This window comes from Typopeltis vanoorti, chromosome 15 (genome assembly GCF_054136105.1).
Source record: "Typopeltis vanoorti isolate ZY-2024b chromosome 15, IOZ_Tvanoo_1.0, whole genome shotgun sequence".
NCBI classification, from domain to species: Eukaryota; Metazoa; Arthropoda; class Arachnida; order Uropygi; family Thelyphonidae; genus Typopeltis; species Typopeltis vanoorti.
Window position 1 is genome coordinate 34,164,794 of NC_143563.1, and position 27,703 is coordinate 34,192,496.

General features: G+C 37.4%; 1 protein-coding gene across 1 annotated transcript in view; it reads left to right on the plus strand.

Annotated features, from left to right (window-relative positions):
- The window catches only part of LOC150098588 (dnaJ homolog subfamily C member 27-like), an 80,667-nt gene that overhangs the window by 40,974 nt on the left and 11,990 nt on the right, over positions 1 to 27,703 (plus strand). Inside the window, exon 6 of the mRNA XM_090405205.1 lies at positions 13,076 to 13,233. Coding sequence (XP_090261331.1) covers positions 13,076 to 13,233 — 158 coding nt within the window. The remainder of the gene's footprint in view (positions 1 to 13,075; positions 13,234 to 27,703) is intronic.

The window sequence follows — 27,703 nt, forward strand, 5'->3', positions numbered from 1 at the left end:
TTATTTCCTCCACCTCCGACAATATATTTTCACCAAGCATAAATTCTGCATCCCATTTTTGTTTTCCAAATTTTAAAACCTTACATTTTGCAACATTAAACTCACACCCCCATTCCCGTGCCCAATCACTCAATGTATTCAAGTCTTCTTGTAAGGCCACAACATCTTCTCTGTTCTTCATGGTTTGTCCCAACTTTGCATCATCTGCAAACAACTAAATATCTCAATCCAAATCTTCGCCAATATCATTAATATACAAGTTAAATAGTAATGCCCCAAGAACAGGCCCCTGAGAATCACTATCAGTATCTACTTTGATACTGAACGAACGAGGATGGGCTGGCAATTTGGGATTTAGCCGACCAAATTGTATTCTTATTGGTTAAACCAAAATAAAAAATGATGGTACAACATGACAAAATTTCATGCCGGCTGGGGCGTCGCCCGGTTAAACAAGGCCCCCGTTGTTTTCGCCAGGGAACCAGGGCGAACAGCGAAAAGTCAGCTACTGGAACAAATCTGAAAACAAACCCCAACTCAACATCACCAGAGTTAAAGATCGGTACTATCAACATAAGAAGCCTGAATGGCAAAGAAATGGAGCTAGCTGAGGAATTAGATAAGTACCAGATCGACATAATAGGGGTGACTGAAACAAAAAAGACCAAAACTGGTGAGATCTTTCTGAGCAATAAATACAAAATGTTATATTCAGGCAATAACAATCAAGGAAAAGAAGGAGTAGCCATAGTATTCAACACAAAATACGAGGCTAATCTTCTTGAATGGCAGTCAGTCTCAAGTAGAGTAATGTGGGCAAATATGAGAATGGGGAACTGGACAATGAGACTTATTTGTGCCTATGGTCCCACAGAAGGTTCTACTAAGGTAGAAGTGGAGGAATTTTTTGAGGCTTTAGAAAAAGCAACTGACACAATGAAAAATGAAAAGTTGGTCCTTGTTGGGGATCTAAATAGTAGAGTAGGAAATGATTGTGAGACATACAAAAATATTTTGGGAAAATTTGGAGAAAGGAGCAAAGCTAATAATAATGGCAAATATCTGTTGGATTTCTGCTCAGGACATGGACTGGTTATTACTAACACCATGTTCCAACATAAAAATGTGCACAAATTCACATGGAGAGAAGAGGCTAGGAATAAAAAAAGTCTCATTGACTATGTTATTGTTGATAGTGATGTCTTCTCCCTGGTGCAGGACACCAGAGTGTACAGAGGATTTGAAATTGGAAGTGATCACTATTTAGTCTTGAGCAGGATAAAATTGAATTTCATATTGAAAAGAATAACATGTAAGAAAGTTTTAAAGCGAATAAAAGTTGAGCAGCTCTCAGATGTAAACTGTAGACTAAAATACAGAAATATTATTGAAAAGAAAATGAAAGAGTTTGAGAACAGGAATCAAACCTTGGAGATTCAGTGGCAAACTCTGAAGGAAACATTGATTGATTCTGCCAGAGAGGCATGTGGTGAGGTTGTGTGCAAAGATAAAAAAATCAGAACTCCCTGGTGGACACAGGAAGTTAAAGAGGCAGTGAAGGAAAAGAAGAAAGCATATCAAAAGTTCCTGGCAAATAAGTCAGCTTTTACTCTTACAGAATACAGAGACAAATGTAAGAAAGCTAAACAGTGTGTAAAACTAGCTAAACAAAAGTCATGGGAGGACTTTGGCAAGAATATAGAAAATAAATATCAAGAAGGTGGCAAAATATTCTGGAGGTTGTTGAAGAAGCTTAGGAATGGAGGAAAGAGTGCTGTAAAAGGAATTAGAGATGATAAAGGTGAAATGAAAACAGGAGAAAAAGATATCCTTGAAGTATGGAGTAATTACTTTGAAAAACTGCTAAATGAAACAAGCAGTGATGACAGCACAGTGATAAAAAACACTGACCAGGAATGCAGTCAGGAATACATATCCATACTTGAAGTAGAAAAAGCCATCAAAGGCTTGAAATGTGGAAAGGCAGCAGGAGTAGATGATATTCGACCAGAAATGCTGAAGTATGGTGGTATAAGAGTCTTACAGTGGCTGCACTGCATAGTTCAGAAAGCCTGGACAGAGGGACGAATTCCCGATGATTGGAGTAGAGCTCTCATAGTACCCATATATAAAAAGGGAAATAAAACTGAATGTGAGAATTACAGAGGTATTTCCCTACTGAGTGTTCCTGGCAAGATCTATGCAAGTATACTTGAGAAACGGTTGAGAAGAATTGTGGAAGAAAAGCTTGGTGAAGAACAAGCTGGATTCAGGCCAAATAGAGGCTGTCAGGATCAGATCTTCACTTTACGACAAATAGTGGAGAAAGCATGGGAATATAACAAAGATCTGTATTTAAGTTTTGTCGATTTGGAAAAGGCATATGACAAGGTGCCAAGAGAGAAGCTATTCAATACGCTGCAGTTATATGGTGTCAATGGGGCATTATATCAAGCAATACTTAGTCTTTATTTGAGTTGTGAGTCAGCAGTTAGAATTGAAGGAAGTACAGGAAGATGGTTTAATGTTAAATCTGGTGTGAGACAAGGATGTACATTATCCCCTCTGTTATTCATTATCTATATGGATCACATTATGAAGGAATGTGGTATTAAACCTGATATCAAAATTGGAGATGTTAATGTCAGCTCTTTGCTTTATGCGGATGATGTTATACTTCTAAATAAATCCGCTACAAGTCTGCAAGATTCTCTGACTAAATTGAATAGCTGTTGTAATAGATATGGTATGAAGGTCAGCAATAAAAAGACAAAGACAATGAAAATAGGCAGAATCATTGAAAATGTCAACTGTGTTGTGAATGGTGAACCTGTGGAACAAGTAAAACATTTCAGCTACTTAGGCACAATTTTTACTGAAGATGGTAAACTAAATATAGAAATAGACAACAGAATCAGCAAAGCTGGTATCGTGGGAAGTCAATTGAATAAATTCATATGGAATAAGAAAGAAATTAGTCGGAACACTAAATTAGCTGTATACAAGACTGTGTTCAAACCAATTTTAACTTATGGATCTGAGAGCTGGGTCAGAAGTAAAACACTTGACCAAAGACTAGAGACCGCAGATATGAGAGTCCTGAGAAAGATTAGAGGCGTGAACAGATGGCATCAATGGCAATATCATATTAAAAATAAGGATATTAGGAAAGAACTTGACATTGTCAGCATCCAGGAATGCGTTAGCAGAGCTAATCTCAGATGGTATGGTCACTTAAATAGAATGGGAGAGGAAAGATTAGCAAAACAAGTGTTCTCTGCCAGGTTGGCAGGAAAACGACCCAGAGGAAGACCAAGATATAGGTGGATTGATACGGTACAAAGTGCCTTAGACGATAGAAACATAAGATCTGATAATGTTGGAGTCTTGACAAGTAACAGACTGATTTGGAGGAAAATTGTAGATAGGAAGTTAGTAATGATGTAATTTTTTCATGTAGTACTGTCATATCCTGTACACCCCTTGAGGGTACATGGCAGGAATTTGATGATGATGATGATGATGATATCCACTATCACTCCCAGATCTCTTATTTCTTCCACCCCCAACAATATATCCTCACCAAGCATAAATTCTGCATCCCATCTTTGTTTTCCAAATTTTAAAACCTTACATTTTGCAACATTGAACTCACATCTCCATTTCCATGCCCAATCACTCAATTTATTCAAGTCTTCTTGTAAGGCCACAACATCTTCACTACTCTTCATGTTTCATCCCAACTTTGCATCATCTGCAAACAACCATCCAAATCTTCACCTGTATCATTAATACACAAGTTCAACAGCAATGGTCCCAAAACAGACCCCTGAGGCACTCCACTAGTGACTTTCCTTTTCCTGGATATCGCTCCCCCCATACACAACTTGTTGATACTTATCAAATAGCTAGTCTCCAATCCAATGCACTAATCGAATATCCAACCCTGCCTACTCTAGTTTGACTATCAATTTATCATGAGGTGCTCTATCAAAAGCCTTTGCGAAATCTAAGTATATTACTGTGTATCCTTCTCCTCAGTCCAAGGAAGCAGTCACTTATTGTAATAAGTAAGCAGATTATTAAAACATGACCTCCCTTTAGCAAATCCATGCTGTCCATCAAATATAATACCACTGTTGTCAACCCAACTCTGGATCCTAGTTCTCACAAGCTTCTCCAACAACTTAACCACAACACTTGACACACAGATAGGCCTATAGTTTTATGCATGAGTTCGATCACCTCCTTTATGAAGTGGCACAATCTTGCCCTCCTTCCACTCCTTAGGAACTTGACTGAGTGCAAGACTTGTATTAAAAAATATTTCAAGACAGGTGTCAGCTCCCTGGCACATTCCTTCAGAATACATGGCGATATATTATCAAGTCCCACAGTCTTATTAACATCTAGTTTACTTAACTCCCCATACACCTCTTGCTCACTTACAGGCAGTTTCTCCTCCCCATCATCAACTGCTCTCAATCTCTCCATGAAGTCACATTCACAAGATTGAAAGACCTTTATGAATTGCTGATTAAGTATCTCCACCACACATTCTGCAACAGCTGTCTTTATACCATTTTCTCCTATCAATGTCATCCTTCCATAATCATTCTTTCTTTTGCTGGCTACATATTGAAAGAACTCCTTAGGATTCTTTTCGGCTTCATTAGCTAACTGCTGTTCATACCTCTCTTTAGCTACCCTCACTAACCAAGTCACCCTCCTTGCCTGGTCTTTGTAGACCTCATGGAATTGGTTATTTCCATTTCTCTTATGCTACCTCCACAATGCCCTCCTTTCTCTGTATCACATGCTTAATCTCCTTATTCATCCATCTCACACCTACCTTATTTAACCTTCTCACCCTTCAAATACACTTAGACATTGTATCTACTAGATAGTCTTTGAAAATCCTCCAAGCTGCGTTGATCTCTTTTCCATCTTACTCCTCATTCCATGCTACACTTGCAAGCTGTCTCCTGAGCTCTTCATAATCACCCCCCCCCCCCCTTGTAGTTCCACATATACCCTTTTCTCACAGAGGTCTTCACACTGCTTGCAACCATCCAGATAATCACCTCATGGTCACTCTCACCAATTTGTGGGTGATTTGACACCTCATTTATAATTACATCCTCTGATGAGATTGACCATATCCAAGACCCTCAATCCTCGCATGCCCTCTGTTACATACTGTCTGAGGTAGTTATCCCTCAAAAACTCAAGAAACTCATTTTCTTTACTTCCAGTTGCTATCTCATCATTCCAGTCTATATTGCCATAATTAAAATCACCCATAATGATCACCCTTTTTCTTATTTGCTTGACTAATTTCATTATACATTTCATTATCGCCACCATCCACATTACCTGTTCTATAACAACATCCAACCAAGTATTTGATTCCATTCACCTCTATCTCACACCATACTGCATCAAAACCACTAGCACTATTTCCCTCTTGCATCTCTACTTTGTATGGACATAACTCTTTCTCTATCATCAATAGCACTCCCCCCTCCCTTTTTACCCCTTCTATCCTCACGAAACACATCATACCCTTCCATCTCTATTCCTGTCAGGATGTTGTCCTCTTCCAACCATGTCTCACTTTGGCAATCATTGGGTGAACAGACACAATTAATGCAACCATTTCATCTGCCTTGTTTCTTATACTTCTAGCATTTGTATACAAACACAACAGCTCATTTCTGGATATACAGCCAGTTCCACTGATACCACTCACTCGATGTGATCTCTCCATGCTTGACTGGGGCCATTTCCCTTTCTGCTTATTCATTTTAAAACCCTTTTCAATTCCAACTGTTTCCTCTTGATGCCAGGTCATCCCATTTCTTTCCTGTCTACACATGCTCTCACCTCCTCTCGAAGCATCCACCTTTCTCACGCTGTGTACCCCTGTCCACCCTGAGCCTCCCCATTTCCCTGCTCCTCTTTCACACCCATTCTCTTATTTTCTATACTCATACCACTCACTTCCTCATTCATAACCACCTCTTCAATCTCTCCTGTCTTACTCTCCTGCTCTTCCACATCACTCTCCACTTGATCTGATTCATTCTCTTTCACTCTACCTTCCAGCAGCAGTCTCTCCAAGGAACTCACATTATAACCATTCAAATGCAGTCCATTGCTCCCATATAGTTCACTTCTTCCTTCAAACTCATTCCACACATTAACAAACTTACTCCCATCTCCTCACACATTTCAGCCAGCATATCATTCATAATCCTTGCTCTCCACCTCATCTCACCACAGTCATACCTAGGCAACACGCTGACTACTCTTCCTGTCACACTATTCTCCTCACATCCATTCTGACTTACTCTTTGTCCTCTGTCAAATCGTTCGTGCCATGAGGAACAACTGTTAATCTTTTTGTTAAATAAAGGAGGGTTCAGCCATGAGGGAAGTCTGGGCAGAACAAGGTATTGTATTCATATTCCTCCTTATTAGTGCCATGTGCACAAATAATCGTATCTATCAAATTACTAATTGGAAACTCAGAAAACACACAAAAATTATCCAGACACACTAAGATACAAAAAGTAAATAATACTACATAAGATTCAAGCAAATTTGTCTGTTCAGGAGCTCTCTACAAACACTATCTATATGGATCACATTATGAAAGAAAGTGGCATTAAGCTTGATATTAGAATTGGAGATATCAAACTTAGCTCTTTGCTTTATGCAGATGATGTTCTCCCAAACACATCTAATGCAAGTCTCCAGGATTCTTTAACTAAATTGAATTATGGCTATAACATATATGGCATGAAAATCAGCAATAAAGAGACCAAAACTATGAAAATAGGCGGGAGCATAGAAAACTTTAGTTGCATTCTGAATGGAGATTCTGTAGAACAAGTAAAATATTTCAGCTATTTAGGCACTGTTTTTAGTGAAGATATCAGGTTAAATCTGGAAATAGACAACAGAATAATCAAAGCTGGTATGGTGGGTAGCTAGCTGAATAAATTTATATGGAATAAGAGAGAAATTAGCCAAAATACCAAACTAGCAGTATATAAGACAGTGTGCGCTCAAACCAGTTTTAAGTTATGGAGCTGAGAGTTGGGTTAGAAATAAAGCACTTGATCAAAGACTAGAGACCACAGATATGAGGCTTCTGAGGAAAGTTAGGAGAATGAACTGATGACATCAATATCAGAATCACATTAAAATGAAGATATTAGAAAAGAACTTAACATTATTAGCATTCAAGAATGTGTCAGCAGAGCTAATCTAAGGTGGTATGGTCACTTAAATAGAATGGGTGAAAAAAGGTTAGCAAAACAGGTGTTTGATGCCAAGATGGCAGGAAAGAGACCCAGAGAAAGATTGAAGTTGAGGTGGTCTGATTCAGTCAGAAGTGCCTTAAAAGCCTGGAATATTAGATATGACAATATTGGAGGAAAATTGTTGATAGGAGATTAATAATAATGTAAACTTAATCATATAGTGCTGTCATAGTAATCTGAACACTTCATCAAGGGAGGGCACCTACTCTCTTTCTCCACCAACTGCAGTGAACCACGTCATCTACACCAAAACCATCTACTGCCCACCACAATCACTAGTATTTTCACAGACAATCACAAACATCCATGCCCACAGCGGGATTCTAACCCACAGCCTTTTGGCTGGAGAACGGATGCGCTAACCACTCGGCCGGCAAAGTAATTACTGAAGCAATTCTTGTAACTTACTTGCGTCATTTGAACAAGAGCAATGAAACTTCCTAAAAACTATAGTAAATGAGCATGTTAAACCATTTTTTGCCTTATTAAGTATTGTGTGTGTTATGTGTGTGTGTATATATATATATATATATATATATATATATATATACTGTCTACCAATAATTGTCTGGACACCCCTATTATTTGAAGTTATGGAACATTCCAGGTTTGTTAATAACATGAAACTGGTGTACAGATAGTAGGAAGCTGTATTTCATCATAGCAGTTGAATATAAGTGGTATGGCAACACAACGTGAACTCGGTGACTTCCAGAGAGGTGTCATTGTGGCATGTCCATACATGCTATTGCCACTCAACTGAAGCATCCAAAATCAATGGTTGGCAGTGTGATCAACAAATGGAGATGTTCTGGCATCACTAGTGCAGGAAACATGCAAGGCAGCTGCAGAAAATGACTGACAGAGACAGAGGGTGTTAAAATGGGTGGCAAGCAAAAATGTGCTACAATAGGCACAGACCATCTGATGAGTTCCAGAGCACCAGAAACACCATGGTGAGCACTAATAGTGTGTGAAAAGAACTTCATTTACTGGGTTTCCACAGTAGAGCAGTGGCACACAAGCTGAATATCACAACAATGAACAAGGCAGCTCTTCTAACCTGGTGCAAAATGGTACTCTGGAGCAATGAATCAAGGTTCACCTGTTTTCAGTCTGATGGCAGGGTGTAGGTAGTCTGGTGAATGCTTGTTATCAATGTGTAGTGTCCCTGTAGTAAAGTTTGGTGGTGGAAGAGTGATGGTGTGGGGTGCATTCAGCTGGTTTGGAGTAGGACCACTGGTTGTTGGCCATGGTTCCATGAAGGCAGCTCAGTAATTTGATATTCTGGATAATCAGGGTGCTGCCTACACTGTGGAGTTTTTATGGAATGGACTCATGTTACTATCAAGACAACAATGCCTCAAGCTACAAAGCTGCAGCTGTTATGGAATGGTATGAAGAGATGGGTGTTAAACGACTGCCCTGGCCAGTGCAGAGTCTTTACCTCAACAACATCAACACCTGGGGGATAAATTGGAGCAGTGATTGAGGTCCAGAGCAGCATGTCCTCAATCTGTCACTGAACTCAGTGCTGCTTTGATGGAAGAATGAGACAAATTCCACCTGATGCCTGCAACACATTGGTGGAAAGCTTCCCTCAAAGGGTACAGGAAGTGATCAAAGCCAAAGGTGGACATACCCGATATTAGGGTTTGCCTGCTGGTATCAGTTGTCATGAGCAGAAAATGCGCCTTAAACATTTACGGTGTAAGACATTTTCACCATAAGATATTTTGCATTAATTTTTTGTAAATAATCAATGGATGATAAAGGTATTATTAATTCATTAAAAAAGCCAATTTTTATTAAGGTGAATGTCAGTGATACATAACATAATGAAATTATTTAAAAATTGTGCAAATTAAAAGAGATTTCATGTAAATAATTAACTTTTTGCTACAGATTGTCGATTCAACAAATCCATCAGTAACATCGCTCATTGCAAAAAATGCTAATGCTGTGAAGCATTTAATTTTTATGTTGAATTCAGCATCTGTTTGATTCAAACCAATGGCAACAGTTTTGCGATATAGATTTTATACCATATGAAATAAACAACCTGTTATAGTTGTTGATGTAAATATGTTAGAAAAAAAGCATCGATAGTTGCTTTCTCGAAGTCAACCATTAATTTTTTGGGATCTAATGATGAACGTAAGTTCATCATTAGATCCCGATTAGAGCTGCTGTAAGTTAATTCTGGTTTGCGAGGAAGCAAAGCAAAAAGCCACCATGGAATTCTTAGGGGTCTCATGCCAGTCCCAGGCCTGGATAAAGGAGGAGGGTCAGTCAGATGCTCTGACCATAAAGAAAAATCACAATTGTTATCTGATGCATATACGATCAACAGTTACAACATGCCAGCTCGGACGTCACCCAGATCAGCAAGGTCTGCAATACCAATTGAGCGATTTCATATCATACTTGTTATATCTGCTTCAATTCTTCAGTCAGTTTCCCAACACTATCTAAATCTAGTTTTTTTTCATATAACTCATTACAGTATCTTGTCCATTGCTGTACAATTTCATCTTTATTCATCAATACTTTGCCTTTTTTCATCTTTAACTGTATTCTGTTTTGGTTGCCACCTTCTATTAACAGTTCTAGTCATTTTGTACACTTCCCTAGTTTTATGCTCTCCATATTACTGTTCTGTATTATTGCATTGGACTTCTAACCATTTCATCTTATCCGGCTGATTGCTTTTTTCACCTCATTACACTTTCTTCTATATTGCTCCTCTATTTGTTCTGATGTATTCCTTCTTATCTTCAACATTCTTTTCTCCTGTACTAATTTCATTGTTTCTTGTCTAATCCATTTCTTTTTGATCTTCTCTTCTTCTGTTTCTTCAACTATTGCCTTCACTCTTAGATTCGAATTTCTTTCTTTGTCCATGCTTTTAAGGTTCTCCTCTAACACTGTTCTGCACCTTCTTCCTATTTCTGCTTCACTTGTTCTTGCTTTCTTCGTTTCTGATGATGGGGTTTATATTTTCTTTTTTAATTTCAACTTGATGTTTGCAATCACTAAACAATGATCTGAGTTTATATCTGCTCCTTGAAAATTTTGACACTGCTGTACTGATGTTATCCATCTTCTTTTAATCATAATCATATCAATCATGTTCTTGGTTTTCCTATCATTTGATCGCCATGTCCATTTTCCACATTCCTTTTGCTGGAATCTTGAGTTACAGATCATCATATCGTGGTCCACAGCAAATTCTCATATTTTTTCACCTTGTTCATTTCTTTCTCTGAAATCATATTTTCCCATGACTCTTTCCCAACCATCATTATATATTCCGACTTTGGCATTCCAATATCCTTCAATAATTAGTACATCTTGTTTTGGTATTGTTTCTATTGTCTCTGTCAGTTCTTTGTAAAATAAGTCAACATCCTCATCTGTGCTGTCAGATGTGGGTGCTATTGATATATTAAATGGTTTTGCTTGAAATCCTGCTGCTATGATTCGTTCATTGACTGGTTTGTAGCCTGAGAGGGCCTTTCTAGCTTTTTTGTTAAGAAGGAAACCAACTCCTGCTTCATGCTTGGTGTCATGCCATGACCATATGACTTCACAACTATTTATCTTTCCTGCTGATGTCCATCGCAACTCCACCAGTCCTAGTATATCACAAAGATATCTCTTAATTTCCTCGTGAAATAATTCTAGTTTTCCTGCCATCCAAAGTGTCCATACATTCCATGTTCCTACTGATAATAGTTCTGTTAGTTTCAATTTCTGTTTTCTTTCGGTATCCCACTTTTCGATCCAACCCCCGATTGCTCAGAATTAACTTACAACAGATCTAATCGGTATCTAATGATGAACTTACGTTCATCATTAGATACCGAAACATTAATGGTTGACTTCGAGAAAGCAACTATCAATGCTTTTTCTACCATATTTACATCAACAACTATAACAAGTTGTTTAAGTTAAGGGATATTACATCCCATATTGTTTCATAGCCGAATAAGAAACTCAAAGAGTTTCATGCCGAATATAAAAACTATATAAAGTTCAGCGAGTCCAAGCATAAGCAAATACCTGGATAGTGCAACATCTGACCCATTTGGTAGTGCTACACTAAGACAACTCATAGTAAGGGTGGAGGAAGCTCCGATCACTATTCATGGTATTTACCCATAATGTGAAACCCAGCTCCTAGGAGCTGCATTACTGTTCTACGTTATGAGAGAAGGTCACTACCCAGACCAGTTTCAACTTTTATTGAGGTCTCATCAGTGAGTAGATAGACCTAGTAATACTAAGTTTGTAGCAAACAGAACTTACATACCCTACTATGAGAATAGCCAAGGAGGTGTCCTAATAAATTATTAATTATACGAAGAGCCAAAGGCTTCAATTCACCAACATGAACTTATTTAAGTTAAGGGATATTACATCCCATATTGTTTCATAGCCGAATAAGAAACTCAAAGCGTTTCATGCCAAATATAGAAACTATATAAAGTTCGGCGAGTCCAAGCATAAGCATATACCTGGATAGTGCAACATCTGACCCATTTGGTAGCGCTACACTGAAACAATTCATAGTAAGGGTGTAGCAAGCTCCGATCACTATTCTTGGTATTTACCCATACTGTGAAATCCAGCTCCTGGGAGCTGCATTACTGTTCTAAATTATGAGAGAAGGTCACTATCCAGACCCGTTTCAACCTTTATTGAGGTCTCATCAGTGAGTAGGTAGACCTAGTAATACTAGTAGACCTAGTAGACATAGTAGGGTATGTAAGTTCTGTTTGCTACAAACTTGGTATTACTAGTTCTACCTACTCACTGATGAGACCTCAATAAAGGTTGAAACCGGTCTGGGTAGTGACCTTCTCTCATAATGTAGAACAGTAATGCAGCTCCTAGGAGCTGGGTTTCACATTATGGGTAAATACCAAGAATAGTGATTGGAGCTTGCTCCACCCTTACTATGAGTTGTCTCAATGTAGCACTACCAAATGGGTCAGATGTTGCACTATCCAGGTATTTGCTTATGCTTGGACTCGCTGAACTTTATATAGTTTCTATATTCAGCATGAAACTCTTAGAGTTTCTTATTCGGCTATGAAACAATATAGGATGTAATATCCCTTAACTTAAATAAGTTCATGTTGCCGAATTGAAGCCTTTGGCTCTTCACATAATTTATAACAAGTTGTTTATTTCATATGGTACAAAATCTATATCGCAAAATTGTTGTCAGTGGTTTGAAGTTATGGTATCAAACAGATGCTGAATTCAACATGTAAATTAAATGCTTCACAGCATTAGCATTTTTTCCAATGAGCGATGTTACTGATGGATTTATTGAATTGACGATCTGCAGCAAAAAGTTAATTATTTAGCAGCATCTCTTTTAATTTGCACAATTTTTAAATAATTTCATTATGTTATGTATCATTGACATTCACCTTAATAAAAATTGGCCTTTTTAATGAATTTATAATACCTTTATCATCCATTGATTATTTACAAAAATTAATGCAAAATATCTTACGCTGTAAATGTTGCGCCGAATTTTCCTACGCAAAATTTTCCTAGAACCATCAGTTCCAAATTGCTAAAGTGTCTAGATAGTTATTGGCAGATAGTGTGTGTGTGTGTGTATATATATATATATATGTGTGTGTGTGTGTGTGTGTGTGTGGGTGATTTAGCTATATTAACATTATGCTGTGATTTTGTGACATTTTACATCTGTAATTGTGCAGACAATGTTTTCCAGTATAATTAATATGCTGGAAGGAGGAGAAAAACCTGCTACTAACAGTAAATTGGGCTATAGCAGAGAACAGCTAGAAGCTATTCAAAGACTACGTTGGTCAAAGAATGATTATGAAAAACTAGGACTGAAAGCAGGTGCCTCGAGGTAAGTATTTAAATTAAGATAAATTTCCAATGATGAATTCATTGCTGGTTTAAACAGCTTCTAGGTGTATGTATATATATATATATATATATATATATATATATATATATATATATATATATATATATATAAAAGTATATATATATACTGAAGTATGTATAATAAAGTATTAAACTAAATTATGCTTAATGTTTCATTGCTAAACTCAAGTTTTCTTGAGCAGTTTAAAAATGATGTTCTTATTGAGCTTGTTTGATTGTGTAATAGTGTACAATAAGAATATGGGAGCAGATGAGGTCACACATGATAAGTAATTCTGCTAAATATTTGTGTATAGCCATGATGCAAGTTCTTTTTTTCATTTCCTGTACAAAGTAAAAGATTGAAAAATGCTTATACTTCAACTGCCTCTCATAAGAGAAATTTTTCAAAACTTTCATACATACACCAAGAACAACCAGTAAAATGAGATGTTCATGATCTGTTGGCCAAACAAATAGCGAAAGGAAGATATTTTCCAACAATGGTTCTTTTCACACTATAAAAGAAAAATTCCACTAAGTATTGGCAGGTGTACAGACAGCTCAACTGAAGAAAAGGAGAGAAAGCAGATGTGTGCAAAAAATGTTACATTGCATTGCACTATATGTATACTCTCATTTCAAAAAATATTATGGAAAGAATGTTAAGGGTGATGCAGAATGTTCAGTATTGTATAAAAACATTGAGAAAGATTTTTAATAAAATGTAATTCATAAGTGCTACAATTTTGGTTAATCTTGATTTGAAAACAAATAGCAAAGTTTTGCATGTTAGTTTTTAATTTAAATTATGAAAGAACATTTGATAATAAATCAACAAGGATAGTTTTCAGCTGGTTTCTACTTACCCAGCAGTGAAAAGGGTTTATAAAATATGTGCTAAGCTAGTAAAGAAATATCAGTTGCACCATCAAATATGCAATTAATATTGCATATTTGATGGTGTGCAGGCACAGCCAACCAGTAGTGGATTTATTTTACGCTAAAAAGGAACTAAAGCCAGATGAATATAAATGTCTTGGACTGGAAAAGAAACCGAGAATAGCAACATTGAACATATTGACACTTTCAGATAAAGATGAAGAGTTAGTGAATATTATAGAGAGGAAATTACAAGGAAAGAAGAATTTTGTTTTGGTAAGGAGCTGATGGTCAATCAAAAAATGATATCGGTTTTATCATCAGTAAAAAAAATTAAATCACAGTCTTTGAAGTGTGATGGAATTAATGATAAGATATGACGCTTGTATTTGATTATGTATTTATGGATGCACAAAACAATGGCAGGGCAATTTTAACATGCATGATTTTGTTTGGTGAAGCATGTGGAAAATGTATGCACTTTTATTATTATTGTTATTATTATTATTATTACTATCCAAGACCCCATGGAGTCAAACACTCATCTAGGAGGTCCTTTTATCATACACCAGCTCATCATACCGTGCTTTAAACATGCTCAAATTCTCTACAGACATCACACTCTCAGGCAAGGCATTTCAGTCATTCACAACTTTGCATGAAAAAAACCTGCTTCTCACTCCCCTGCTCACACCCTCTTTATACAGTTTCCAGGGATGACCTCTGGTTCTCCCCTGATCTCCCACTATTTTCTGTAGAACCTCTCCAGCATTGATCCTATAACAACCCCTTAATAAGTTGTAGGTCTCTCTATCATATCTCCTCTCTTCCTCCTGTCTACCAGACTCTGCAAGTTGCATCTTCTCAATCTTACCTCATACTCGACATTCCAGAGGTTAGAAACTATCTTAGCAGTCACCTCTGGACCCCTTTCCAACATCTCTTCATCTTTCTGAAAATAGGTGACCAAACCTGGGCACAATAGTCCATGTGTGGCCTAATCAAAGCCTTATACAATGGAACAAGAATCTCCCTACTTCTCCAAGTCAGTGTCCTCTGCATCATTCCCAGAAGCGTTTGTGTTGTCTTCACAATTTTGGCTATGTGTCCTCTAAATTTCAGATCCTTATCCACTATCACCACCAGATCTCTTATTTCCTCCACCTCCGACAATATATTTTCACCAAGCATAAATTCTGCATCCCATTTTTGTTTTCCAAATTTTAAAACCTTACATTTTGCAACATTAAACTCACATCCCCATTCCCGTGCCCAATCACTCAATGTATTCAAGTCTTCTTGTAAGGCCACAACATCTTCTCTGTTCTTCATGGTTTGTCCCAACTTTGCATCATCTGCAAACAACTAAATATCTCAATCCAAATCTTCACCAATATCATTAATATACAAGTTAAACAGCAATGGTCCTAAAACAGACCCCTGAGGCATACCACTAGTAACTTTCCTTTTCTTGGATCGCTCCCCCATACGCAATTTGTTGATACTATCAGATGGCCAGTCTCCAATCCAATGCACCAATCTAATATCCAACCCCATCCACTCTAGTTTGATTATCAACTTATCACACGGTAATCTATCAAAAGCCTTTGCGAAATCTAAGTATATTATTGTGTATCCTTCTCCTCTGTCCATGAAAGCAATCACCTTATTGTAATAAGTAAGTAGATTACTAAAACATGACCTCCATTTAGTAAATTCATGCTGTCCATGAAAGATAATACCATTGTTGTCAACCCGATTCTGGATCCTAATTCTCACAAGCTTCTCCAACAACTTAACTACAACACCTGGCACACAGATAGGCCTATAGTTTGATGCTTGAGTTCTATCACCTCCTTTATGAAGATCTTGCCCTCCTTCCACTCCTTAGGAACTTGACTGAGTGCAAGACTTGTATTAAAAAAATATGTCAAGGCCAGTGTCAACTCCCTGGCACATTCCTTCAGAATATGTGGTGATATATTATCAAAGCCTTATTTACATCTAGTTTGCTCAACTCCCCATACACCGCTTGCTCACTTACAGTCATTCTCTCTTCCCTATCATCAACTGCTTTCAATCTCTCTATGAAGTCACATTCATAAGATTGAAAGACCTTTATGAACTGCTCATTAAGTATCTCCACCACATCTTCTGTAACAGCTGTCTTTATACCATTTTCTCCAATCAATGTCATCCTTCCATAATCATTCTTTCTTTTGCTGGCTACATATCAAAATAACTCCTTATGATTCTTTTTGGCTTCATTAGCTAACTGCTCTCTTTAGCTACCCTCACCAACCAAGTCACCTGCTTTGCTTGGTCTTTGTAGTCCTCATGGAATTGGTTATTTCTCCTTCTCTTGTGCTGCTTCCATAATGCCCTTTTTCTCTATATTATTATTATTATTATTAAGAGAGATCTCCAGGGAGTCAGAGACTCATTGAGGGAGGCTACATACTACACACACCAGCTATCATACTTATTCTTGAATTCATTCACACTGCTTGCACTCACAACATCTAATGGCAATCCATTCCAATCACGCACTACCCTCTGAGAAAAAAATCTAGCTCTTACACTCTTCTTGGCTGCCTTCATTCTCAGCTTCCAAGGATGCCCTCTCGTCCTTTCCTCACCCTCCATAAATTGAAAAATACCATCAATTGAAATCCTGTATGACCCTTTCAGCAGTTTGTAAGTCTCAATCATATCATCCCTCTTTCTCTTGTTTGCTAGTGTCTGCAATCTACAAATTCTCAACCTGTATTCATAATCAGTATTCCACAATCCTGATATAATTTTTAACACTCACCATTGTACTCTCTCCAATATATCAGAATCACATCAGAAACCAGGAGACCAGACCTGCACACAATAGTCCAAGTGAGGTCTTATCAAGGCCTTGTAAAGAGGCAAAATAACATCCTTATCTTTACATGTGAATGTTCGTTTGAGCATTGCAATTATCTTTTGAGTTGTATTTGCAATCTTTGCCACATGGCCCCTGAACTTAAACTTCCTATCTATTAACACTCCAAGATCCCTAGCCTCATCAGTTTCTTCTAACCTAATCTCACCAATATAATATGACATTGGATAGGTAATCATGCCGAAGTGAATGACTTTACATTTACTGACATTGAACTGACACCCATTTTCCCATGCCCACAATTCCAGCTTATTCAAATCATTCTGCAAGGACTGCATATCAGCAGCAGCATTCATGATTACCCTGCCTATCTTTGCATCATCAGCAAATAACTGTATGTCGCTTGTCAAATCCTTCCCAATATCATTAATGTACAGATTGAATAATAGTGGACCAAGCACTGATTCTTGTGGTACACCACTTGTTACCTTAAACCTTGAAGACTCAGATCCCCTGTATATCACTTTTTGATATCTGTCAGTCAGTCATCCTCTTATCCATGCTAATGTTGTATAACCCAAACCCATTTTCTCCAATTTATGCAGCAGTCTGTCATGTTGTATTCTGTCAAAAGCCTTAGCAAAATCCAAAGGTATCATGGTGTATCCATTCCCCTTGTCTAGTTTAATAGTATCATTGTCATAGAATGTGAGCAAGTTGCTAAAACATGACCTTCCCTTAGTAAACCCATGTTGTTCATTGCAAAGTAGAGATTCGCTGTCAGCCCATTTCTGAATGCGGGCCCTAACTAATTTTTCTAAAATCTTCACCACCACTCCTGAGATATTAATTGGTCGATAGTTTGATAAATCGGCTTTGCACCACCCTTATGTAATGGAATTACCATACATTCCTGCGGAATCTTCCCTGTTCTGAGACTCATATTAAACATCCTGGTCAAAGGAATGATCAATTCTACTGAACACTCTTTTAGCACACATGCTGATATTCCATAGTCTCCCTATTGCTGAATTCTTATTCAGTTTGTGCAACAGCTCTAATACCTCGGCCTCACACACCTGCATTTCTTCATCAAGTGAAGAGGTAACAGTGAGCTCAATGTTGCGTTCACTAGATTGATAGCTTTTAACAAAATGGGCACTCATTAACTGAACAACCTCTTCTGCATCAGTAACCCTGACTCCATCTGGATTTAGAAGAGTTATTCTTTCATATTCATTCTTTCTTTTACTTGCAGCATATCGATAGAATTCTTGTGGGTTGTCTGTATGCATGCTTAATCTCTTTATTCATCCATTTCACACCTACTTTATTTAACCTTCTCACCCTTGGAACACATTTAGATATTGCATCTACTAGATAGTTTTTGAAAATCCCCCAAGCTGCATTGATCTCTTTTCCATGCTACATCTGCAAGTCATCTCCTGAGCTCTTCATAATCACCCTCCTTGTAGTTCCACATATACCCTTTTCTTACAGAGGTCCTCACACTGTTGTCAACCACCCAGGTAATCACCTCATGGTCACTCTCACCAATTGGTGGGTGATTTGACACTTCATTTATAATTACATTCTCTGATGAGATGACCAAATCCAAGACTCAGTCCTCATGTGCCCTCGGTTAAATACTGTCTGAGGTAGTTATCCCTCAAAAACTCAAGAAACTCATTTTCTTTACTTCCACTTGCTATCTCATCATTTCAGTCTATATTGTCATAATTAAAATTGCCCAAAATGATCACTCTTTTCTTATTTGCTTGGCTAATTTGATTATACATTTCATAGTCACTACCATCCACATTTCCTGGTCTATAACAACATCGAACCAAGTATTTCATTCCATTCACCTCTATCTCATACCATACTGCCTCAAAACTACTCGCACTATTTCCCTCTTGCATCTCTACTTTGTATGAACATAACTCTTTCTCCACCATCAATAGCACTTCCCCTCCCTTTTTACCCCTTCTATCCTCACGAAACACATCATACCCTTCCATCTCTATTCCTGTCAGGATGTTGTCCTCACCTAATCATGTCTCACTTATTCCAACAATTTTTGGGTGAACAGACTCAATTAGTGCAAACATTTCATCTGCCTTGTTTCTTACACCTCTAGCATTTGTATATTAACACAACAGCTCATTCTTGGATCTACAGCTAGTTTCACTGATACCACTTATTCGATGTGATCTCTCCATGCTCGACTGGGGCCATTTCCCTTTCTGCTTATTCATTTTAGAACCCTCTTCAATTCCAGCTGTTTCCTCTTGACCCCCAGGTCATCCCATTCCTTTCCTGTCTACACATGCTCTCACATCCTCTTGGAGCATCCACCTTTCTCACACTGTGTACCCCTATCCACCCTGAGCCTCTCCTTTTTCCTGTTCCTCTTGCACACCCATTCTCTCATTTTCCATACTCATGCCACTCACTTCCTCATTCATAACCACCTCTTCAATCTCTCCTGTCGTACTCTCCTGCTCTTCCACATCACTTCCCACCTGATCTGATTCATTCTCTACCTTCCAGCAACAGTCTCTCCAAGTGACTCACACCATAACCACTCAAATGCAGTCCATTGCTCCCATATAGTGCACTTCGTCCTTTAAACTCATTCCGCACATTAACAAATTGTACTCCCTTCTCCTCACACATTTCAGCCAACATATCATTCATAATCCTTGCTTTCCGCCTCATCTAGAACCACCTCTTTTTGAACAAGAGATTTATGGAAGGAGAACAAAATTGGAGAGTGGGTTTGTTGTTTCAAAAGCAAATGCCAGAAGTGTGAGGAGAGTAAGAAGAATGATAGCATTGAATTGAAAGATGAGTGCATGAAAGACAAAGAAAAAGTTGATGTTGTAAATAGTATGAGCAACTGCAAGAATGAAACAGTGGAAAATGAAAAGAATAAACAGATAGTAATGGTAAAGATAGTGCACTTACGGAGTTTTCTCCACAGAACAAAATGTGAGTTGAGTGGTTGGAGAAACTCCTGGCAGATGGTAAGACACATAAGTGAAAGAAGGGGGATGCAAGGATAGAAAAAGCAGTATGAAGGAGCAGAAGTGTGAGAATAAGGATTGAATTTTGTATGGTGATTCACTGATAAGAGGAGTGCTTAAGGAGAGTGTGATGAAAGCATGTTTCCCTGGTGCCAAGATTAAGTATGTTAGTGATGCTATAAGGATGTAGAGTGTGAAGGTGTAAGAGATGTTTATTTTGGATAGTACAAATTATTTAGCAGATGACAAGTGTGGTATGCAAGAAAATATAAGAGTTGCTGCTGCATACATACAACAAAAAAAAAAGGGGGAAAAAAAGAAAGAAGAGTGAGAAAGTAAACGTTCAGTGTGTTGCTCAGCATGATAGGGGTGAGCTGAGATGAAGCTGTGATTGTGAATGAGCTAGTGTGCAAGCGGAAAGGGGTTTTGGATGTGTGGAATGAGTTTGATGGAAGGGAGGATTTATATAAAGACTTGCATTTGAATGGATTTGAGGTCAGGAATCTAACAAAAGTGTTGGTCAGTGAGAGTGCAGAGTCAGAGAAACTAAAATGTTTAGTATTGGGGGGTTGCAAGTAGTGTTGGTCTCTAGGCAACCTAGAGATTAGGTGAATTATACTGAATGGAGCTTCCCAGATTCTTAACTTTAGTGGGCTAAGCAACACAAGATGTAAGAGAATTTGTGGGATGAAGTGGATATTGCAGTTTATGTATGCTAATTCCATAAGTATTCAGAATAAGGTTGAAGAGTTTTTTTTTTGTATTGGTTTCCTCAACTTGGCCAAAAGTTATATGTATTAGCGAGGTTTGGTTGACTGAAGATGATGTAGGCATGGGAATAGGAAAAATTCAAAGGATATAGCATCTTCAAAGAGGACAGAAGGTGAAGGGGTTTTACTAATGATAGCAAAAAAAAAAAAAAAAAAAAAAAAAAAAATGAAGCCAAAAAGAGAAGAACATCAGGAGGTCAGATCATTTGAGGCCATCTGGTGTGAGATATGCTAACTGGATGAAACATATAATTGGTTGCTCCCAATCCAGGGGGTATAAGAGGAAAACGCAGATGACATACATTGGCAAATTATCACGACAAGTGCGGATCAAGTAATAATTAGTGAGGAATAGTCACAGGGAGGGAAATAAATGGAATTTCTACAGCTGCCAAGAGATAATTACCTGAGGCAGCATGTAATGGGGGAAACATGAGGTTTGAGAGTGCTGGATCTGGACATAGCATTAGAGAACTTAACAGTATCCAATCTAGCTATGCTGCCTCCACTTGGGGAAAGTAATCTTGACCTGGGAGATTGCCAAACATGCATGCAGAATTTTCTTTTAAGAAGGGATATACATGTAATATAAAGCAGGTGATTATGCCATTACATAAGAATTTGAAGGAAAGAGATGTTGTGTATGGAAGATGGTCAAGGGATTTTTTAAAAAAAGCTACCATATTTTTGCATTATTAGATGTGGCGTTGTATTGGATGCATCACATTTTTCGTGTCGAATTTTCGTAAAAAAATATGCTTCGCAGTATAAGATGCATGTATTATGCATCAAATTTTTCATGTTACATTTTACAATTAATTTTTAAAAAATCATAAAATCATTAAAAATTTAACATATATATATATATCAACAAAATAATTTTTATAAATTTCATTAATCTTCTTTTCAAATCTTTATTCATCTTCATCTTCACTCTCAAAATTTTCTGAACATGATTCTTCATCAGAAACCGAGTCATCGCTGTCTTGAAATAAGTATCCTCTATACCGTCAAAAGAATTACTAATGCCACACTTTTGAAAAAAATTTATTATAATTTCAGGTTTCACTTCAGTCCATGAACTCTTTACTCATTTGCACACCTGTGAAATTGTGGCCTTTCCTACCTGTAGGTGTTTCCTCAGAATTTTGAGATTGCATCCAATTGACACATTTTTCCCTCATAAATCCTTTAGATGGTTTCTTTATTGATATATCTGAAGGCTGAAGCGCAGAGGTGAGGTCTCCTGAGATTGCGGCTATTTTTGTGTTCATTTTGTGAAGTTCATTCTTAACAGCTTCTGTTTTATGGCATCTAAATTGATCCCATACTAACAAAGCAGGTTTCTGATGTAAACTGCCAGGATGTCCAGACCACACCTTCTTTATCCATAACTTCATCCCTTCCTCATCCAACCATCCATCCTTTTGAATGAATCTGAATATAACACCTTTGGGAAGTTTTTCTTTGGGCATTGTTTTTCTTTTAAAAATTAAAGAAAGATGGCAGTTTTGTTCCATCCACATAGCACGATAAAACAACAGTATAGTGGGTTTTTTCGTGACTAGAAGTTTTAACAATAATATTTTTTTATCTTTGGAGTCAACAGTCTTGTTCGAGGGCACATCAAAAGTCAAAGTCACTTCATCTGTATTAGTTATCTATGAAAGTTCAAAATTGTCTTGTTTTCTAGCATTTATGATGAATCTATGAAACTCAATTTTATTTTCAAATTCATCTGGCATTTTTTGTGATATTTTCGTTTTTGCACATATTCATAAATCCGTTCTCTTCATGAATCTAAAGCAACATGATGACAACTTGTAAAATTGATGATATTTCTTTCTGTTGCCAATAATTTTGCTCATCGAATAATCATTTTTGCAGATACATAGCAATCCAATCTTTTTTGATCCATTATCTGAGTTTTTAATTCATTTTCATTCTGGCCATTTTGCCAGTTTTCTGCAGAGATTATATTTTTTAGAATTTGCTTATATTAATTTCTGCTCATCTCCTCCAAGTTCATACCATTTTTTCTGAGGCGGAGGCTCAAAGTGCTGCTCTGCTGCCCTATTGCCATTCTTTTTTGCATACTTAATCACACTATGCTTAAATGCAATTGTATAGCTATGTCTGTGCTTTGTAGAATCCATGGGTTATAAAAAAAATTAAATATAATAATGTATTGATTACTAATTTAAATGCATGACTTTTAATGACTGTGCAACTATTCAAACTGATCAAGCATTTGACTTATAGAATGCATCCTGATTTTCAGATAAATTTTAGGTACAAAAAAAGCACATCTTATAGGGCAAAAAATACATTCCCAAAGTCAGATGGATAGATCAGGTAGGAGTTAGATGTATGAACAGCATCATTATGTAGGAGCTGCAGACAAAAAAAAAGATGTAGATGGAATATAAAGAAAAAGGTGATCAGCATACCCATGAGCAGTACATAGGACAGGCAAGAAGGGTAACCTGTATGGTAAGGAAGGCCAAAGCTAATTATGAGAAAAAGCTAAGTGTTAAGGCCAAAAGAAATCTAAGGAGTTCTTTCACTATGTTGCAAGTAAAAGGAGGAATGACTATGGAAGGATGACTTTAAAATGTGCTAATGGTGGAGAGATAACAGAAGCAAGCCAAACAGTTGAATTACTGTGTGATCATTTTGCAGGGGTATATGATTTAGGTGATGATGTTGCAATACCGGATGTGACATTGACTGATGGGAATAGAAGTTGAAGAAATGGAGGTGATTAGAATATTGCAAAACCACAATGCAAACATGGCATATTGACCCATGTATTACAAGAATGTACAAAGGAATTATCAACTCCTCTGACTAAGCTGTTTAATTTAAGCTTCAGTACTGAGAAGGTGTCAGCAGAGGAAAGAGGGTAAAATAGTCTCACTGCATAAAGGAGATTCCAAGACAAAAGTAACAAATTATAGGCCAATCAGAATCTCAGTTGTGGTAGTTAAGGTATTGGAGAAATTGGTAAAAGACAGAATACAGGGCTTGGAATATGACACTTTATAAGGGACATTATAAGGCAAGTGAGTAGGGGCATACCATACAACAGGGTTCAGTACTTGGTCCTCTGTTGTTTAATTTGTACATCAATGAGTTAGATGTATGATTTTTTGGGAAATATTCAGTTATTTGCTGATGATGCAAAACTGGGAAGTGCAATAGTAAATGAAGGTGAGATCCTGCAGGAGGACTTGAATAGACTTGGCAGAGCTAACTGGCTGTCAGTTTAATGTGGTCAAGTGTGAGGTGGTTCACTTTGGGAAGAAGAGATTTCCAGCTGTATACTATATATAGAACTGAACTGAACTGCAGGAAACTGATGAGGCCAGGAATTTGAAATTTAGAGGGCATATTGCAAAGGTAGCCTAAATAGAAAATCAAATTAGGTGATTGCTGAAGAACCCACTAACAAGCAGGAATAGAAAAGTTATTGTTCCTCTTTATAAGGCCATATCTGGACTATTCTATGCAGATCTGGTCACTTGGATTCAGTGGGGATGAAGTGGTGGAGAGGATATAGAGGTAAGTGACGAAGTTGTGGTGCAGATCTATGGAATGCTCCCTATGAGAATAGATTGAAGGTCTATGAGCTTCAAAATCTAGCTGATATATGGGGGGAGGGAAGGGGATCATAGGACACTACACTTTTTTTTTTCAGTACATACATGGCAGGAAGGGAGAGAATGAGTGGTCACCCATGGAAATTGCAAAAGAGTATTGGAGGGCGGTTGTGAGTGCTTCATAGGTGAATGAGTATAAGGAGAGGTATGATAGGTATTGTGTGAATAAGTTCTCCTGCAATGAGTTCTCCTTCTGACTCCATGAAAATACCTTAATAATAATAATTGAAGTAAACTCACTTATTATTATTATTATTATTATTTCGGGGTACTCCAGGGAGTCCTTAGACTCATCGAGGGAAGCCCTAAACTCCATGTCTGACATACATGAGTTGTGACATACTGTGAGAATGTCACAACTATTTGACATTCTCACAGTATCTATCATACCTTGCCTTGAACTCGCTCACTGTCATAGCACCCACAACAGACTCTGGCAGCTTATTCCACTCATTTACTACTCTAATAGTAAAGAACCCAGCTCTAACACCCCTGCTAACCACACTCTTGCCCAGCTTCCATAGGTGTCCCCTAGTTCTCCCACCACCAGTCCTGATCTCAAAAATATCCTCTGAATTAATCTTATAGAATCCCTTCAGCAATTTGAATGTCTCAATCATATCTCCCCTCTTCCGCCTATCAACTAGTTTCTGCAACCCACAAATCTTCAACCTGTTCTCATATGGTTCATTCCATAGACCTGCTATCATCTTAGTCACTCGCCTCTGGATCCTTTCCACCTCCTCCCCATCAAGAAGGAACCGAGGTGACCAAATCTGGGCACAGTAGTCGAGATGAGATCTTATCAGGGCTCGGTACAGAGGTACAATAACTTGCTTGTCTCTGCTCGTCAAGGTATTTTTCAACAACCAAGTGAGTTGATGAGCTGTTTTATCCAGGTATATGCACTGTATATCTAGAAATGGAGAAAGACATTATTTGAGGAGCATTTGGAGAGAAATATTTCAAAATAAGAATGTTGTTGTTGTTGTTGTCAAGTTCACTGAAGAGCTTCTAGATATGACCATGGGCCTGTAAAACTGCTTTGGAAATCTTTGAACTTTGATGGAGTAGAGTTTTTCTGTAGGGTTATTGTCAATTTTTTGTAGAGCAGTGGCAATTGCTGGACAAGAACAGATATGGGCAGGTGTAAGTTCGATCCATGGACAGTTCTTGCATGTTTCATAACTTCTAGTACCGTCCGGATGAATTATCTTGTCTTTAAAGTGTTCCGTCCTTAGCCTAGTGATGATTGTGGTTATTTCTCTATTTTCATTTATTTTGCTGATTTCATTCTTCTTCTTGATAGTTTGTTTTATCAGTCTTATTTTTGTGATAGAGTTTGCATCAGTTAGTGATAGTGGGTGTAATTTTTGAGGTAAGTATCTTGCTTCTTGGGCTAGTCTGTCTGCTCTCTCTTTGCCTTTACATGAGCTGGTATCCATTGCAGTGTACAGTTCTTATTTTTCAAATTTAAAGTTGTTAGTTGCTCATGAATTTCCTGTGTGAGTTTTGTTTTTCCATTTTTTTAATGCTTCAAATGCAGATTTTGAGTCACTGTCTGTAGTATTTATTGCTGGATTAGAGAGAACTTGAGAGCTGCTTGTATGGCTATTAGTTCACAAGTGAAGTTTGATGCTATTTTCCCAGCTGTGGTTTTGATTTGCATTTCCTTACCTCCAGGTAGAGTTATAAAACCCCTGCACCTCTTTGGTTGAGAGCTTTATCAGATGATCCATTAGTGTAGGCAATGACATGGTTTAGATTATTTAAGTGGTGTATAGTGTCAAGTCCTTTTCTTTTATTTACCTGCTGTGAGTCCTTTTTTGAACATGGTTCTAGGAGATTTAAGTTATCATTGTGTTTTTTTGTAGTTTAGTGGAAAAGAATGGCTCTTTGCTTATTTCAATGGACAGGTGCTCGAAGTCTATCTGTTTTCTAATTTCATGATCATATTGTAAAGTAGATGATCTCTTTAGTCTAGATTTTCCAGTCCAGGCATCGAAGTCTCCTGAGTGTGATGTGATCTTGTTAGCTCCTGATTCTGTTAGTAAACTTAACTGTGGAGAGTTTTTTTCTGTCTTCTAGTATGTGAAGCCCACACTCTTGTTGAGCTTTTAAGTTATTTGTGGATGAGACTGCACTTATAATAATTTTTGCTGCTCTTGATTGTACTCTGCCAAGCTCTTCTTTTGAGCTAGTGGAAGCTGAAGCCAGATTGTTGAGGCATATTCCATAGTGGGTCGTATGAGTGCTGTATATGTAGTTTTGAGTGTCTTCGATTTTGCATCCCACTTAGTTCCACAAAGCCTTTTGATGATATGGGTTGTAAATCTTAGTTCAGTATCTAGGGTTAGGCATAAGTGTTTGGGAGAGACTGTTTTTCCTATTTTGGTATTATATATTTTGATTTGGGGATTGTAATTGTGTCTATTTTTTCTATCGGTGAAGAAGATACTAAGTTTTGTTTTTTTCTGGGTTTATCTGTAATTTGAGTTCCTTTGCCCATCTTTCTAAGACATTTATTGATTTATTTAGGATTTTTTCAGATTATTGAGGATTGCTGCTTGTGTGCCAGATTGCCATATCATCTGCATAGCATGCTATTTTTGTGTCATTTATTACTTGAGGATGAATATTGTTCATATAGAAGAAATAGGAGCAGGCTTAGAACAGAACCTTGTGGGACTCCAGCCCAAGTTCGATGTATGTTGGAAGAAGTTCCATTGACTTTTACTTTAATTTTTCTTCCTTTCATGAAATCTGAAATCCAAATTAATGCATTCTCCCTTATTCTAGTATCATATGCAATCTTTATTAATTTTTGTCTCCACACACACAATTGAAGGCAGCTGTAAGATCTAAGAAAATTGCTGTTGTCTTCTTTGGCGGTTTTTCTTTTAAGCCATCTATGATTGATTAGTAAAGATAAAATAATTGATCTTCTGTACTGTGTTGGGACCTGTATGCTGTTTGGTAGAAATTGTTCTTGTTATTTTCTAAGCGCCAATTCATAAGTCTAGTATGTATTATTCTTTCGTTTAGTTTGCAAGAGTACCAGTCAAAGCAGTTTTCTTACCTTTTACAGTCAGTAGGGTTTTTATTAAGTTTTAGTAAGGGGTATAATGACTGATGTTTTCCAGATTTTTGGCAGTATACCTGTATTCCAGAAAGTGTTAAATATCTTCAGAAGTCGGGTTTTGGCTTTTACTCTCATGTTTTTAATTATATGTTC